This window comes from Zootoca vivipara, chromosome 6 (genome assembly GCF_965207765.1).
Source record: "Zootoca vivipara chromosome 6, rZooViv2.hap1.1, whole genome shotgun sequence".
NCBI classification, from domain to species: Eukaryota; Metazoa; Chordata; class Lepidosauria; order Squamata; family Lacertidae; genus Zootoca; species Zootoca vivipara.
In genome coordinates, this window is record NC_142589.1 from 96,107,763 (window position 1) to 96,124,529 (window position 16,767).

The window sequence follows — 16,767 nt, forward strand, 5'->3', positions numbered from 1 at the left end:
TCCCAGGCTAAACACCCCTCACTCTGTCATGCTATAGGTGTGATCTAGTTGGGATTCCTGCATTGCAGGGGGTTGGGCCAGATGACTTCCGGGATCCCTTCTGACACTACCATTCTACCATTCCAATCCCCTCCTCTGCACACCTTCCAGCTTGTCCGTGACCCCCTTAGGCCCAGAACTGGACAAAGCCCTCGTCTCCATTGCTCTGCCGGCTTTTCCCTCTGGCCCTCTCCCTCCACACATCGGCACGTGGCCCCCAGAAGAAGGGAATGCGGCCCTCCGCCGAAAAGGCTCCCCCAGAGCTGAAGCCGTGAGGTTCTGGATGTGAGAAGGAAGCCCTTGTGTCCCAGAGAGAAAGACCTGTGGAGCCAGGGCCGTCTTAAGCATACCTGGCGCCCTGGTGCGACGGATCCCTCCGGCGCCCCCGCCCCACCCCGTTTCCCGGCGTGGCGGGCAGACGGGTGGGTGCAGCATGGCTGCCGCCTGGAGGGCTGGAGTCCTGCACAACCCAGCCTGGCCATAGGGCCGGGCCTGGGCCAGGGGGCGCTGCCCGTCCCCTGTTGCCACGCCTCCGGAGAGCGGCCTGAAGCCGCTGAACAGCTGAGAGGCGCGCCTGGGCCTGGAGACGGCCCTGCGTGAGCAGAACCAGCTTCCCAGGTGACCGGCTTGGCGTGGGGCAGAGTGAGAGGCCCCTCTGGCTCCCCCCACATCCTGCACCCAGACTCCCCCCCCCCCAGCACTCACTTCCTCCGCGGATGTTGATGGTCAGGCTGCCGTTGACGACAGTGCAGCCCTGGAGCTCCTGGGCCGCCGTCACGGAGTCGATGGTCTTCTCCTTGACGGGCAACTCACAGATTTTGGGGCACAGCCCCTCGCAGGGCATGCAGAGGAGGCTGCAGAAGAGACACGGTGGGGAAAGAGAGATGCCTCTTGTGCTGCAAACGGCCGCGGGGCTTTTCTCGACGCCCCGATAACCGATGTGCGCGTTCAGTAAAGCTTGGGGAGTTTGGCTTGTGCGCAGAGGCTGCAGAGATGCCCCCGCAGCCTCTCGGGTGGCCCTGTGGGGCCTGCAGACCCACTTTCCCAACAGGGGAGAGGAAAGGAACCTAAGAACAGCTTGCTGGATGAGGCCAGTGGCCTGCCCAGCCCAGCACTCTGTTCTCACAATGGCAGCCACCACCACCCCCAAAACAAAAAACACGCCAGTGCAATCTGACAACAAGAGCCCTCTCCCCTCTCTTGGTTTCCTGCAACTGGGATTCAAGGAAGCAGAGCAGCTGTCGGCAAATTTGTCCAGTCCTCTTTTAAAGCCACCGCCGCCTCCTGTGGCAATGAGTTCCACAGGTTTACAATGTGTTGCTTGGGACAAAGAAAGTGCATTGGGGGCTGTGGGGCAGCCCAGAACGAAGCCCTGTTCTAATCTCTCCACCCCCCAGCAAGCAAATCGAGCTCAAACAAAACAGGATGGCTGCAAGGGCCCCCCCCCGCTGCAAGGTCCTTAAGCACCCTGCTGGTCCGGGCGGGGGGGGGGGCATGCTGTGAGGGGTCTGCCCTTTGAGAGTCTGCTTCCTGTTTCCTGCCCCCTCTCTTTCACAACCCTGTGATAGCAAGGAGGTTAGAGAAAAAAGCATTCGGAGAAAATTCCATCTGCTTTGAGAAAATCCACCCAGTGCAGGAGGAACGAGGTCTGCTGCCGTCAACCACAATTAGAGGCCAATTAGCTGCCCTTTCCTGAGAATGATGAGAACAGGCAATTTCCTCTCCTCCCCTGGGGGGCCTGGCTGGCTCCTGGCTTTGCCCAAGAGCGTCAGGAAGCTGGTTTGCCAAGAAGAAGAAGAAGCCCCCCCCCCAAGATCTAGATGGGGTCTAGATGGGATGACCAGAAAGGGATGCTTCCCTTGCATTTGGGGGGGCAACAGCCAGCCCCCCAGCCTCTCACCCCGTCCCCACAGCAGGCAAATTTCAGAGACCCCTGTGATCTTACGCTGCCTCTGATAAATGTACAAGTAACTTTGTTGATATCTTAAATATCAAACATACATTAAGCGTGGATTAAACTCTCTCCCGTGGCGTTATCAGGCAGGGCCCGCCTCTGCTGCCTCCTTGGGACTGACTGAAGGTCTGCCTCTTTCCATAAGCGGAGGTCTGGAATTGTTCTAATTGTTCTCACTGGGCTAAGGGGAGACCCACTGAAATGAATCGGCCGAAGTCAGCAGTGCCCGTCCGTTTCAACGAGTCTACTCTGGGCAGGGGCGCAACCCGCTGTTTTGAGCCTGCGAATTCGCTTTCATCGCTTTTTACATTATGAAATTGCTCGGTGGTTGATCCCCGACCCCATTTTCCGTTCATTCCTTCATTAATGAACAAGATAAACCAAAGAGAAAGAACAGAAATATTGTCCCAGCAGGTTGATAGCTGCCTAAGATTGGGCATTATCGCTGAACGTGTTCCAAAGCATTACCCCAAATGCCCATTTCCCCACAAACCTGCTAGGCTGCATTTTGTGCGTTCTTTCGTAACAGGTGAGTTTAACCAGAGATTCTCTTGACCAATTATCTCTCCATCCATCAGGACAGAGCAGTAGTTAAGCTCCCCTCACCTCCGTCTTTTAGCCAATAATAAATCTTAGCAGCTGTTCTAAGGCTGGATGCTATTTCTCGATCGTTTTCCAGAATGGTTTCCGAAACGTTAATCCCTTTGGGGTGCTTCATAGGGAGGCATTTTTAGGACAAGGACCCCCAGCGGGAGTGGGGGGGGGGCTCAGACACCCCTGAAATAAAAGGGGGGATCTCTGAGACTAGGGTGTCCAGCTCCCTCGGTACCGCAAGAGCCCTCAGGGATCAGCACCTGGCAGAAAAAGGGCTTTAAATCCTCATCGCCTTCCTCCTCAAACGGTTGGGGGGCTCACTCTGCGTTGCGCTGACCTCTTTCTTTCCCCCAAATCATCATCACTTTTATTATTATTATTATTGTTATTATTATTATTATTATTATTGCTGCTCTGTTTTGGGGCATCTCGACTCCTGCAAAGCGGTGAGTTGCACAGACTCATGCAGCCGGGACAGGGGGTCAAAGCAAGACCCCAATATCAGGGAGACGGTTGCCGATGAGAAGAGCCCCCCCTTGGTTCCTCCGCCCCCCTCCCCGAGGTGTGTGGGTGTGTTGCCAACTCACCTGGTAGAGTTCATGGTGTAGCCGGAAGGGCAGCCGGGGGCACACTCTCCGTTGTGGATGACGGGGCAGTCGGACTGGCGGGCGGCCTTGCACTTGTTGTGCAGCTCCTGGCAGAAGTCGAAGGTGACGCAGCGCCACCCGGCGTAGCGGTAGGACCCGGCGGGGCACCTCTCCATGCACTTGCCCTCGAGGCTGAAGTGGCGGCAGGCCAGGCACTTCTCCGGGTCGCCGGGCTCCAGGCAGCTGCCCAGGCACTCCGTGTGGCAGCAGGTGCCCTCCGGGGTGCAGCCCTGGGACTTGCAGGCGGAAGGGCACACTGCAGGAGAGAGAGAGAGAGAGAGAGAGAGAGAAACAGAGAGGGATGAGAACATGCCCCGTCTCTCGCAGAGGGCCTTCTCGGTGGTGGTGCCTTGCCACCCAATGCCAAGGAGTTAAAACAACTACACAGCTTTCAGAAGACACCTGAAGGGATGTTTTTCCACATTTGTGCTTATATATGTGCTGGGGAAACTCAGAAAGATGGGCAGGGTATAAATAATAAAATTATTATTATAGAGCAATGCCTGCCCATGTCTCCGCCCTTCCACCTCCCTCCCGCCCACAGAGCTGGGCCACCCCATTACCTGCCCTCCAATTTGGGGGGCGAGCTGCTTCCCGCTAGGCTGGCCTGCACACAGAACAGGGCCTCCAGCTGGTGGCTCCCCAGTTAACATCGTTTGAAATAGTCCGGAGCGGCCAACAGCTATGGTATCTGAAGAAGTGTGCATGCACACGAAAGCTCATACCAAAATTAAAACTTAGTTGATCTTTAAGGTGCTACTGAAGGAATATTTTTATTTTGTTTCGACTCAGACCAACACGGCTACCTACCTGTAACTAGAGCTATGGTCCTTTCTTCTTCTTTTTTTAAGTGGACCTTCTGTTTATTGACTTACGTTACTGTATTTGTAATACAATTTTCTATAATAATGCAATCGAAGAGATTTAAAACAGAACATGGTAAATCATGTGTAAACCAAACATTTGTTGGGTTTCGGGTGGCTGGAAACAATGGAGGATCAGATTGCTGTTCTGTTAATAGTTCTTTTTTTATAGATAGGTAAAGGTAAAGGGACCCCTGACCATTAGGTCCAGTCGTGACCGACTCTGGGGTTGCGCGCTCATCTCGCATTATTGGCCGAGGGAGCCGGCGTATAGCTTCCAGGTCATGTGGCCAGCATGACAAAGCTGCTTCTGGCAAACCAGAGCAGCACACGGAAACGCCGTTTACCTTCCCGCTGTAGCGGCTCCTATTTATCTACTTGCATTTTGACGTGCAAGTCACAGGGATTCGAACCGCTGACCTTCTGATCAGCAAGCCCTAGGCTCAGTGGTTTAACCCACTGCGCCACCTGGGTCCCGCTTTTTTTATAGATATTCTTTATTAAATATTATTTTAAAAAATACATACATATATCAAAGTGACTTACATATATCTTTCACATATATATATATATATATACACACACAGTCCTTTCTTTTTGGACTGCAGTCTCCACAATTTTGAATAAAGGATTCACTGAATGGACCATCAAATCCAACCAGCTCAGTATCGTTGCCTCTGGCCGCCAGCAGCTCTCAGAGTTTCGAACAGCCTTTCCCAGCCCTGCTTGGTCAGTGCTGTACCTGGCCCCCCCCCCAAACAAAGCAGGTGCTCTAATCACTGAGCTGCAGCATTTCGTTCTACTTCTTCCCCCCTCCTGTATTCTGAGAAAGATCCAGCCAAGGAAGGGATCACTTGCACAACAGGATCTCATCGGGGGGTGGGTGGGGGGGTGCAAACTAGCAAGTTGGTTGTCTCTAATGCATAGGAAGACACCCCCCCCGTGTTTTTTTGGGGGGAGGGGGCAATGCCACAAACCCTTCTCAAACACAAAATGTGAGACACAGACACACAGCCCGCACTGCCTTGTCTGGATTTAGTATTCATTTTGTATTGTGTTTATATCCCACCTCTAAGGAGCTCAAGGCGACGCCCCTGGTTCTCCCCCCTCCTCATTTAATCCCAACAACCCCCCTGCGAGGTAGGCATGGCTGAGAGGCAGTGACTGGCAACCAAAGTCACCCACGGCTGAGTGGGGATTCGAACCCTGGTCTCTCCCAGGTCCTAGTCAGAACACTCTAATCACTACACCCCACTGCCTCTCAGGTTCAAGGTTATTTTTCAGTATTCTTTTTCGCTACCTAATTGAGCTAGTCTAGGCCACGGAACATTGCCATTACAACTGTGGCAACCTGCAGAGCTGAATCCTGTTATTTCTTTACTGGCAGTTGTTGCAACTAATCTGGATTTCCCTTTCCTTTCTTTGCTTGCCTGTCGTTATAATAATAATAAATAATAATAATAATAATAATATTTGGAGTAAAGCAAACCAAAACACCTGGCCTGAGTCCAGACCACAAGCCGTGGGGAGGAGGAGGAGGAGATATATAAACATACTGTATATCTATAGATATGTAACATGGCTGCAGATCCCAAGAAATCCAGGCCAGAAAAAACGGTTCCCCCAGGAGAACCGCCCTCTCCCTGAACCAATGCCTTGGCTGCTTGGAGTAGCGAAGGGAGGGGGGCGTCATTCAAGACATTTCTTCTGCCTCTGCACAAAGCAAACAGATCTTTAACCCCTTCGGCCTCTTCCCCCGGCTGATAAAAAGCCTCCAGCTGAGATCCGGTGCTGGAAAAGTTGCAAGGAGAGTTGAGAAGCCACGTTGCATCGGGGCTTGCAATAAACAACATGCGAGATCCGACAGCAGAAGCGACAGTGGCCAAAAAAAAAAAAAGGAGCTTAGCGAATGGCGTCGCCTGGAGACACATGCAAGGAAGACCCGCCGAGGGAGCTGCCTTATAGAGCCAGGCACCGGCTGGCAGTGGCTTGTCAGGGTTTCAGGGAGGGGGTCTCTCCCCAGGCCTTGCTCATTGCTGCTGGCACAGACCGGCAGCAGTAGCCCTCTGGGTTTTTAGATGGGGTTTCCTCTACTAGTGACTGACCTTCGGCGTTTGAATCAGGTGCCCACCTGCCAAGTCAAAACCCTTCCCTTAGAAATAAAGTTCAGATTGACTGTTATCGGGAAGTTTCTAAGGTCTGGCGTTATATTATGTTTTCGTTTTTGCTGGAAGCTGCCCAGAGTGGCAGGGGAAACCCAACCAGATGGGAAGGGGTATAAATAATAAAATTATTATTACTACTACTACAGCCCTCGTTGCTCTGAAAAGAGCTGGATTGAATGCAAAATTGAATATCCGACTATAGACCTTTAGGCTTGCTGGAAACCGTGGGAGGAGAAGGGGCTCAAATCCTGCTTGTGGGAGTCCTCTCTGGGGTGCCTGGTTGGCCGCTGTGGCTGGGGCAGGTGGGCATCCTACAAATAACAAAATTATCACCGTTCTTCTTTAGGGTGCTGACTTAGATGGTCCCCCTTTGGCCCGACCCAGCAGGCTCTCTCAGTAATGCCTGCACTGACCGGCAGCAGCTCTCCAGGGCTTTCCCCCAGCCCCGCCCAGACGTCCCTGGGGCCTTCTGCATGCAGAACAGGTACCCTAACCACTAAACTGTAGAAAGAGGCACCGATGCCCCACAAAACATCGGAACGGAAGGATTTTCCCAGGAGCCAAGCAGGCGGGATTCGAATGCAACTCTCCCTGCTGCAGAGGCACCACGATGGTGGCCAGGATCACCCTCTTTTGGAGCCACCCTGTGCACTTCGCTGAGACAGCAACTGTGGAAAACTTCAAAGTTCCCAGGTTGAAGTGAGAAACCCAGAGAGAGAGAGAGAGAGAGAGAGAGAGAGAGAGAGAGAGAGAGAGAGAGAGAGAGAGAGAGACTGCCGGTCTGTGAAGGCAACGTGGGGCCAGGTGGGCCGACTTATAGAATCATGGAATTGTCGCGCTGGAAGGGACCCAAAGAGTCATCTAGCCCAACCCCCTTTGGGAAAGCCCATAGCGCAGGAAAGCAAGCCAGTCCGGAACGGAGGATGCCACCCAGCACACGCCTTCTGCACGGGCAACACCGACTGGAATATGGGTGTGTTGGATCCACTCCTGAGCCAGAGTCGGGACCCGATCGAGTCCCAGCACACACAGAGGTCTGGGTCTGGGGCAGAGGGGAGAAGAGAGGGCTGCTGCTGCCTCCGCCAGCAGAACTGCTGACAACTCTGCAGGGAGGGCGCGCCTGGGCTTTGAGGTTTGTGTTTTGTGCGAGGCCCCTGCCACACACCCCGAAGACTCAGTGTCCTGCTGGCGGGAAATGAACTCTCATCTGCCACAAAATACCCCCACCCTATAAAACAGGCATCCTTTCAGCTGCAGGGTGGTTCCCTCTGGCCTTCTCAGCCCCTAAGAAGAGCAGGCTGAGGGCCCGTTTAGCCCAGCATCCCGTTCTCAGGATGCCCCAAAGGAAACTCGCCAGCAGAGCCCTCTTGCCTCCTCTGGGCCCCAGCAAGCCGTACGCAAGACGCAAGGCGGCCTCAAAATGTGGAAGGAGAGGACGGCCCTCGGGGCTAGGAGCTGTCGGCTGCCCTCTCCTCCACGAATTCATCCAGTCCTCCTTCCCAGCCGCCCAGGCTGGCAGCCTCCCCCAACTCCTGCGGGAGGGAGTTCCAAAGCTTTACACAGCTCCTTCACCAGATCCTTTCCCCAACGCGCCTTTCCAGCAGGCATCTCCACCTTAGTCTGTGTCCTGAACTGGCAGGACAACGGGGAGCAGGAAGAGGATCCTGCTTGGGGGGGGGGAGCCAGGGCTGGGACACCCCAGGGCAAGCCAGGGCCTTGGGGGGCAGGACGCCTAGGCTGCTGACTGGAGCTGGTTATCGGCAGCATGTGACAAGCCTGCTGAGGAATCCGCCCCGGCTGCCAAGATGCTACTGGGCCAAATTTAAAGTGTTGCTGTGGGCGGGCGAAGCCCTGACTCTGAGATGAAGTTGCCTTTTGCTGCCTGCTCCTGCGGATCCTTGGGTGTCTATTGAGGAAACACTGTGAGCTGCTCCTTACAGGCCGACGCAGCCCTGTGAACAGAGTTCCCTGCCTTTCCACATGACTTGTTTTCATCTATTAGACTTGCATGCTGCCCTTCGATAAAAATATACAAGCTAAAAAGCACAAATGAATAGTTAAAAGAACAGAACCACCACCTCCCCTATCACAAACATGTTTATAGTACTTCTTAGTTATTGGACTTCTTAAGGAGACAAGGCATTTTGCCTTTAAGACAACACCTTAAACCCTTTCTTGTAATTTAATTCAATATTACCCCGCCATGTTTTCATTCTCCTGCTTCCCCTGTCTTTGATTCTGGTGGTTTCATGTTACACCACTTTGATAAATCTTAAATTCTTCTCAGTTGGGTGGTGTAGAAATTAAGGTATGTCTGAGTAAAGACACAGGACCCGAGCATGAGAGAAACGATCTCCCCGCTTGCGACTCCCCAGTATGCTGTATCCAACAGGAGAGGGAGAGCACGGCCCTCGTAGCCAGTAGACGCTAGCAGCCTCCTCAACCAATTTATTTTAAAAAAACCACACCTTTTAATGCCGCGGGAGCAGCTGGCCAAGCCCCCTCCTCTTCCACATGGCTGACCCAAATAAATGAATGGAAATGTCCCTCTCCCAGCTCCTTCCCCGCTCAAATTTTGCATCCAACTGAGTCTTCCTCGCAGCAGACCCAAACTTCAACTTCCATATCTATGCAGGGGCTGGGGGAATAAAATTGAACTTGACGGCCACTTCCTTTTCAACAAGGGTGACCCCGAAAATACGACGCCGGCCTCCTCGCCTCAAAAAGAGCCAAGAAAGGTTCAGGGAGGGCGAGCAAAACGAGATGGGGGGTGGTGGTGGTGGAGCAACGTCCCTTCAAGGGCAGCGGTTGGGAAAAGGCGACTGAGCAGCGACAGGTTAAGAGCTAGAAGAATTATGCTGCCGCCTGGAGAAAGCAGCAGAAAATAGTCTCTCTCTCTCTCTCTTTTGCACAATATTGGCGATTCTGGAGAGATAATAGAAAGCCCTTCTTCACGCAGAGTTTAACTATGGAACTCTCTCCCACAAGAGGCAGCCGCCAGTTTGGACGGCTTTAAAAGAGGATTAGAGAAATATTAGAAAGAGGCCACTGGCAGGGCGCTGCTAGCCCCAATGGTTATGCTTCCTCTCTCTGTGGTTTGAAGCGATGATGTTTCTGAAGTCCAGTCCCAAGCTCAGGTCCTGCTTGCAAGACCACGGCGAGAACGCGAAGCCTGACTAGATCATAGAATCATAGAGTTGGAAGAGACCACAAGGGCCATCCAGTCCAACCCCATGCCAAGCAGGAAACACCATCAAAGCATTCTTGACATATGCCTGTCAAGCCTCTGCTTAAAGACCTCCAAAGAAGGAGACTCCACCACACTCCTTGGTAGCAAATTCCACTGTCGAACAGCTCTTACTGTCAGGAAGTTCTTCCTAATGTTTAGGTGGAATCTTGACTCATGTCAAGTTTGTGGTCTACCAAGACTCCTAGGTCCTTTTCACATGTACTGCTCTCAAGCCAGGTGTCACCCCCATCCTGTATTTGTGCCTTTCATTTTTTTTTTTTGCCCAAGTGTAGTACTTTACATTTCTCCTTGTTAAAATTCATCTTGTTTGCTTTGGCCCAGTTGTCTAATCTGTTAAGGTCATTTTGATCCTGTCCTCTGGGGTATTAGCCACCCCTCCCAATTTGGTGTCGTCTGCAAACTTGCTCAGGATGCCCTCAAGCCCATCATCCAAGTCATTGATAAAGATGTTGAATAAGACTGGGCCCAACTAGATGAGCAGGGAAATATGTTCTTCCGCAACAGCCAGTGGGGTGGATCCTGCGCTTGTTTTCTGCTCGGAACCTGGGGGGTCCATCATTCATTGGAACTTGTTTTGTTTTTACAACTCAAAGCAAGAGTCCTGCGATTCGGTTTCACGTTGATGCAAAAAAACCCCAACCCCTCAGTGAAATTTATCTGCAAAGGAAGCAGCTTCAAACAATAAATAAATAACGCGCATTTTAAAACAAGCACAAAAACCAGTTTTCTTCTTCTTTAACTCATTCATCTTTTTTATCTGATGATAGCAGGGAAGCAACAGGCCCTCCGGCCATCTGAAGAGTGAAACTGGAGTGGGTGTGTTTGTATATGTGCATGAGAGAGAGAGAGAGAGAGATTTCCCCGATTCTGTCACACACATGCAGAATGAAAGCTGCCTTGTCCAGAGCCAGTTTTGTCCACTGGGCTCAAGACGGTCTACACGGGCCGGCAGCAGCAGCGATTCGGGGCGGGGAGGGAGCCCAGAGAAAAGGGATCCTACAAGGCATGACCAAGGAAGAGGGGGAAGGAGCAGATCCTGCCACCACCTTGGCGCTCTCCATCTCTGCTCCAAGAAGTGGAAGGGACCCCGAGACGCATCTAGTCCGACCCCCTGCAATGCCTCTATTCAGAAAGGGATGCAGTCACTGACCACCGGACGCCTCTGTTCTGAGATGCGTTTTTAAAAATCTGCTCGAGGTCAAGAAGAAGAAGAAGCAAGTTTCTTTTCAGCTCCCAATTTCCCCTGAGCTCCTTTCTCCACCCCACCGGTTCCCCTGTGGCATACGGCAGCCGTTCTGGTTTCCCCTACACACATAAACCCTTCTCCTTCTGCAAGAGTCAGCCTCCCTGTTTGCAAACCCAGGACGGTTATTATGCAAGCCCAAAAGCCACAGAGGGGAAAAACAACAGCCTTGTACTCAGCAGCACTGAATTGAGGCAATAGGATCCCCCCCCTCCTCCCCAAAGCAATTGCACAAAGGGGTTTGGGTGGGGAGGGAAGGGAACACCTTTGGCAGAGCGAGTGAAAAGTAATAATGAAGGGAGTTGCAAAAGCATCTCCCCAAGGAGCTGCTGGCGAAGAGCTCCGTGAAAATGCCAGGCGGATGCATTGAAGAAAGAAGATTCTCAGGAGGAAAGCCCACCACGGCCAGAAGCAGCAAGAACAGAGGGCTTGCAGGCTTTGAAGTCAAGGAAGCCCCCTCTGTGCAGGAACCTGGCGCCAAAGGAGGAAACATCTGCCCAATCTTCACCACAACCTAATTAAGCCGTGCCCCGGCCTCTAGTGCTTGACCGCTAGAAATAAATTTTAAAAAGAAGGGATGCAGAAAGGTGGCATCCAGCTGTTGGGGGTCCCAGCTCTGCTTGGCATCTGCCACCCTCTGCACGCCTGGGTCAAGAGCCAGGATGCAACCGCTTCCCGGGGCAGGAAGGAAGGTGGCGTCTGGGCAGCCATGCTCTCCTGACGTGACCCCCGGGCTGTGATGTCAGCTCCAGAGAGGCGGCGTTCACCGGCCGGCCACCCTATTCCTCGTGAGTCCTGTTGTGGCCGCTTGTGCCCGTGACGGTGTGGGGGTGGTTTCTGCATGGTCCTGCTTCCAAATACAAAAGGTTCTGGGAGGCAGGGACCTTGGTTTCCACTTGCTGCCTGTCCCAGAACTTCCTGCAGAATCCCTCACAGCTGTAAGAGGAAGACAGAGAAGGCCTAAGGGAGATTTTGTTCCAGAACGATGGAAGAAAGAGCCTGCTGGGTCAGCCCAACAGGAGCCCATCTTGTCCGCAGTCCTGCTCTTCTCACTGTGGCCAGGCAGATGCCCCAAAGGGAAGCCTGCAAGGGGGGGGAGACTTCTTCCTGTTCACTTTCTCCACATCAGGGTATAATCACAGAATTCTAGAATTGTAGAGTTGGAAGGTACCCCCAGGCATAGCTGCCAAGTTTTCCCTTTTCTCACGAGGAAGCCTATTCAGCATAAGGGAATTTCCCTTAAAAAAGGGAGAACTTGGCAGCTATGCCCCCAGGAGTCATCCAGTCCAACCCACTGCAATGTGGGAATCTCAGCTAAAGCATCCAGGACAGAGGGTCATCCAAGTTCTGCTTAAAAACCTCCAAGGAAGGAGAGAGTCCCTCCTATTGTCAAATGCAGAACTGGCAGGGAACTTTAGCTGACAATTCACAGGGGCGGCTCGTCACTAATCCACCTGCTTGCTGAACCAGAACCAACCAAATGAGCTGAATTTGCAAGGGGAAAAGGTCTGCTAAAAAGAAAACAGTAGCCCTGGAAATCCGCGAGGAGGAAGCTTTTGGTAAGAGCCCCCCAAATGCCTCGAGAGCACTCTGCCAGGGTAGCTGATGCGGCCATGTATTTCGAGGTCAAAACCGCAATAAATCAGGCCTGAAAGCGAGGCAGGAGGTCACTGTGACCAGAGAGTGGCGATTTGGAGCAATGGTGTGGAAGCCACACGGAACAAGGAAAACCCAGGCAGCTTCAGCATGGTTGCAGTTTGGGGGAAGAGCCCATTTTGGGACAGGCGCCGTTTCAAAAAGGCAGGAAGGCCCAGGTGCCCATGGCTTTGCTGAAAGGGAGAGGGCTAGGCTGACCTCAGCTGCACCCGGGCAGAGACTCCCCAAGGTGTGACTCGGTGTCCAGGGGGACAAAGACCAGCTGTAGTAAGTGGCTTGGTTTTGAAACGGCGAAGTAAACAGCAAACCTTGCCTCCTGCGCCCGGGACGTTTCCGCAGCCATTCATTCATTCTCAACAGGAGTATCAGAGAAGCTGTTTATTCCACAGCTGCATGTGGAATCTTAAGGCTAACAAAAAACACATATATTTATATTTTCCCCAGGTTTCAAAACTCTGAAATGCTTTATTTCGCTTGTGGATTAAAGACCAGGGGGCAAAGAGGTCCACATCAGATTGCGCGTCCCCAGGGGCCGTGTCTGCAAAAGGGGGCGAAGGGCCCCGGGAAGCTCCGGATCCGACAGGCAACTTGCCGCGTAACATACAAGGGCAGCTCCACATCTGTGGGAAGAGTGAGCCCCGTCTTACGCAACGCGGTTGCAACACGTGAAAGACTTTGCAACCGCGGGTGTCCCAGAGCTCTTGGCATTTCAGCAGTTCATTAATTCGTCCTGTTCTGGCTTCTGACAACGGAGATTTTTATCTCCTCCCCACCCCCACCCCAGCTCCGCAGTTCAAATTTCCAACAAGGGAAAGTTCCCAAATCCCCTTTGCAGAATCTTGAGGGGAGAAAAGGAAATCCCCTCCATTTCCTTCCTCTGGTTCGTACTGAAACATGGACAACCTTATTAAGGGTGGCGGAGGGGGGGGATAGAAATCCGAGGAGCAGGATTTTACCCCTGCGAGGGCCTGCACTTGTTCTTGTTTGGATTCTGGGGAACGCCAGAGAGCGGGAATTCCAGGAAAACATCTGGAGTGAGCCGTGCCCCAAAGAGAGGCAGGGAACGTTTGCTGGAAGAGCTCCAATTACCTAAAGAACGGCAACACAAGCAGAAGAGAAAGAGCAGCAGGGGACCCTCAGCGCTGCTGCCTCACGGGCCAATCCCTCAGGGGAGCAAGAGCAGATGAACCTACCAGACCCTGAGGTCATCTTCTGAGGCCCTTCTTCATGTGCCTCCTCCTCCTCGAGAGGCCGAGGGTGGCAACAAGAGAACGGGGCCGTCTCTGCAGTGGCCCCCCGTTTGTGGGAATGCTCCCCCCAGGGAAGTTCACCTGGCACCTTCATTACACACCTTTAGGCGCCAAGCAAAAACGTTCCTTTTTAGCCAGGCCTTTGAGTGATCTGGTTGACATCCTATACCCTTTTAAAATGTGGCTCTCCTTTTTTGGAAAGGAGGTGTTATTGGGTTGTTTTTATTTTGATTATATACTGTGTAGATAGATAGATAGATAGATAGATAGATAGATAGATAGATAGATAGATAGATAGATAGATAGATATAGATACTGTAGTGGTTTTTATGTTGATCTTTTATGTGAACCGCAGTACAGTATATTAATTCAATAAATAAATAAGCTTGCACCCCAAGGAGGTCACTTCGGTGTGCTGCTAACGCAGCAGTTTGGCTTCACCCCCGGCACGCTCCGTTGCCTCTCGAGACATATTGCCTCTCCAATGCCAAGCCGTAATCATGAGGACTAGAACCTTCATGTTTATTTTGAAGGAAAGGGCCATCGCTCGGCGCCAGAGCACCTGCTCGGTGTCCAAAAGGCCCAGTTCCCCAACGGCGCCTCCGCAAACGGCTGGGAAATACCCTCTCTGCCGGAAACCCTCGAGAGCTGCTGCCTGTCTGTGGAGACAACACAGCTCTAGATTGACTGGTGAGAAGGCACAAACAGTTCCTGCCTTTGGCTCTGGGCTGCTTGTTGTCCCGCCTGCTCGCTCTCAAATTTGTTTGGCAAGTTCCATTCTGCACAGATTTCTTTTTAAAGAAGGAGAGATCTTCATCGTCGTCATCCCCCCCCCCAAGCTGACAGTCTGGGAGCCGCCTGCCGATCCGGGCCCAGCAATTCCAACGTGGCCACATAGCCAGCATTCCACAGGAATTCCAGAGCAACGGGCCTCCCGTGGAAGCTCAGAGGGACAAATGTGTGTGCTCTGCTAAGTGGGAAAGCATGCAGCGGGGAGGCTGCACCGAGGGAGGGCAGGGCGCAACCCGCTCTTGCACCCATGGCCATCACCCAGGGGCCACCCACCAGTTTCTGGTGTGCATTTGGGGGCTTCCCTTACGGGGTCACCTGTGGTTGGCCACCATGACCACAGGTGCCGGACGGGACCCCTTTGGCCTGACCAAGAGTGCCGTGTTCGAAATTAGAATTTTGCATCCGGCGCTGCGTGTCGAAGGAGAGCTATACGGAAATGACGTACCATTGGTATTTAACACCTATAAAATTAGCAAAGATGTATAGAACTGCTTCAAATGTATGTTGGGAGTGTAAGGAGAAGGAAGGCACTTTCTGGGAAATTATATATAATGCGCTGGAAAAAAATGTTTAAAATAACGTCTGTGAAAAAACCAGAGGCTTTTTTTTCTATTAGGAATTTTAGGTGTGGAGTTACCAAAGGAGCAGAAACGATTATTTATCTATGCAATGACAGCAGCGTGGATACTACTGGCCCAGAGATGGAAAGAAGATAAAGTCCCGGCCAGAGACGAAAGGCTGATGAAGATGATGGACTACGCCGAAAGGGCGAAAATGACTGGGGGGAAATCAGAAACCAGGAAGATAGAAACTTTAATAAGGAATGGGGGAAAATTTACAATGTACTTAAGAGAACACTGTAAACAACTAAAAACTTTGGCAGGATTTCAGTACCGCTTGTAGTGTATTAAAAATTAAGGTAAAAATTGGACTACTTAAGAAAAATAGAGAAAATACGTGAGGCAGTTGAAAAAGGGCGGAGGGGAGTCTAAGGATTCAGGGAATCTGAAATGCTGATGATGATGTTTAATGTTTGAATTTAAATGTGCAGTGTAAAACTCAATTAAAAAAAAGTTTATACAAAAATAATTTTGCACCTGGTTATCGGCCACTTGCGGCCGAGTGAAGATGTCCAGGCACCAACAGGAGGTCATTGGATCTGGACCGTTTTCGCACACTTAAGACCCCGTCCTGTAGAATTCTACCTGTTATGTTTTATCCGCACAAGCGGAATGAATTTGAGGGACCAAAAAGCTTTTCCTATGTAGCCCGTGCAGGAGCAGCTCACAGTTTTGAAGAGTATCCCTAGGTTATGAATGGTCCGTGTCACCAAGAAAGAGAGGTCAGAATAGGCCAGTATATACTGTATGCGGACTGTCCCTGGATTGAGGGACTTTAAAAAAAAAGTTCTCAGTTCTCAAACTTGCTCAAGGTTGTTATTTGGATACCAAACACAGCCAGTCCATCGTTTGCAAAAATACAACTTTTGATTTGCCTGGCCCAAAAATGGTATCTAGACCACGGGTAGGCAACCTAAGGCCCGGGGGCCGGATCCGGCCCAATCGCCTTCTCAATCCGGCCTGCGGACAGTCCAGGAATCAGCGTGTTTTTACATGAGTAGAATGTGTCCTTTTATTTAAAATGCATCTTGGGGTTATTTGTGGGGCATAGGAATATGTTCACACACACCCCAAAAAAATAGTCTGGCCCACCACATAGTCTGAGGGACAGTGGACCGGCCCCCTGACCCCTGATCCTAGATATTGTTTTGGCTAGTGCAGCCTTGGTTTAAAGAGCCGTTCCGTGCCTAGCTTATATATGAGACTTTCGAACACCGCCAGCCTGCAAGGCTCTCTGCGTGTTCTCAGAAGCCCCACCTTGCGTGTGTGGGCGATGGAAATATTATCACTTGCTAGGATGGGAAAACGCACGTGCTGCAACCTCCGGTTGCCAACTTCCACCACCAATAATAATAATAATAGATGCGCCAAAGTCTGAAATAAATAAAGAAATAGCCTCCTTCCTTCTCTCACACCAGCAACAGGAAATATATTCCTTTCCTTTGCTTTTCTTGGAGCTTTAAAGAAATATCACACCCTTGAGAACAGGGGTGATTTAATCCAGAGCTATCTATAGGCCCAGCTTCCCGTGTCAAGAGGGGACGGGGTTATAGGGTGGGAGGCGGAAGCAGATTGCAGCAAAGACCAGCTTATGATTTACAGGAATTCTCAGGATTTTTATTTTCATTTTTAAGTCACAGGAAACTGTTGCTAAGGAATGTTCCCCCACCTAAGCAAACATTACAAGACTCTGT

The 16,767-nt window shown here is 51.6% G+C and overlaps 1 protein-coding gene across 1 annotated transcript in view; it reads right to left on the minus strand.

Moving 5' to 3' along the window:
* INSR (insulin receptor) overlaps positions 1-16,767 on the minus strand; it is a 57,244-nt gene that overhangs the window by 21,704 nt on the left and 18,773 nt on the right. The window contains exons 3-4 of the mRNA XM_035116977.3: positions 3,175-3,490; positions 745-893 (exon numbers count right to left, since the gene is read on the minus strand). Coding sequence (XP_034972868.1) covers positions 745-893; positions 3,175-3,490 — 465 coding nt within the window. The remainder of the gene's footprint in view (positions 1-744; positions 894-3,174; positions 3,491-16,767) is intronic.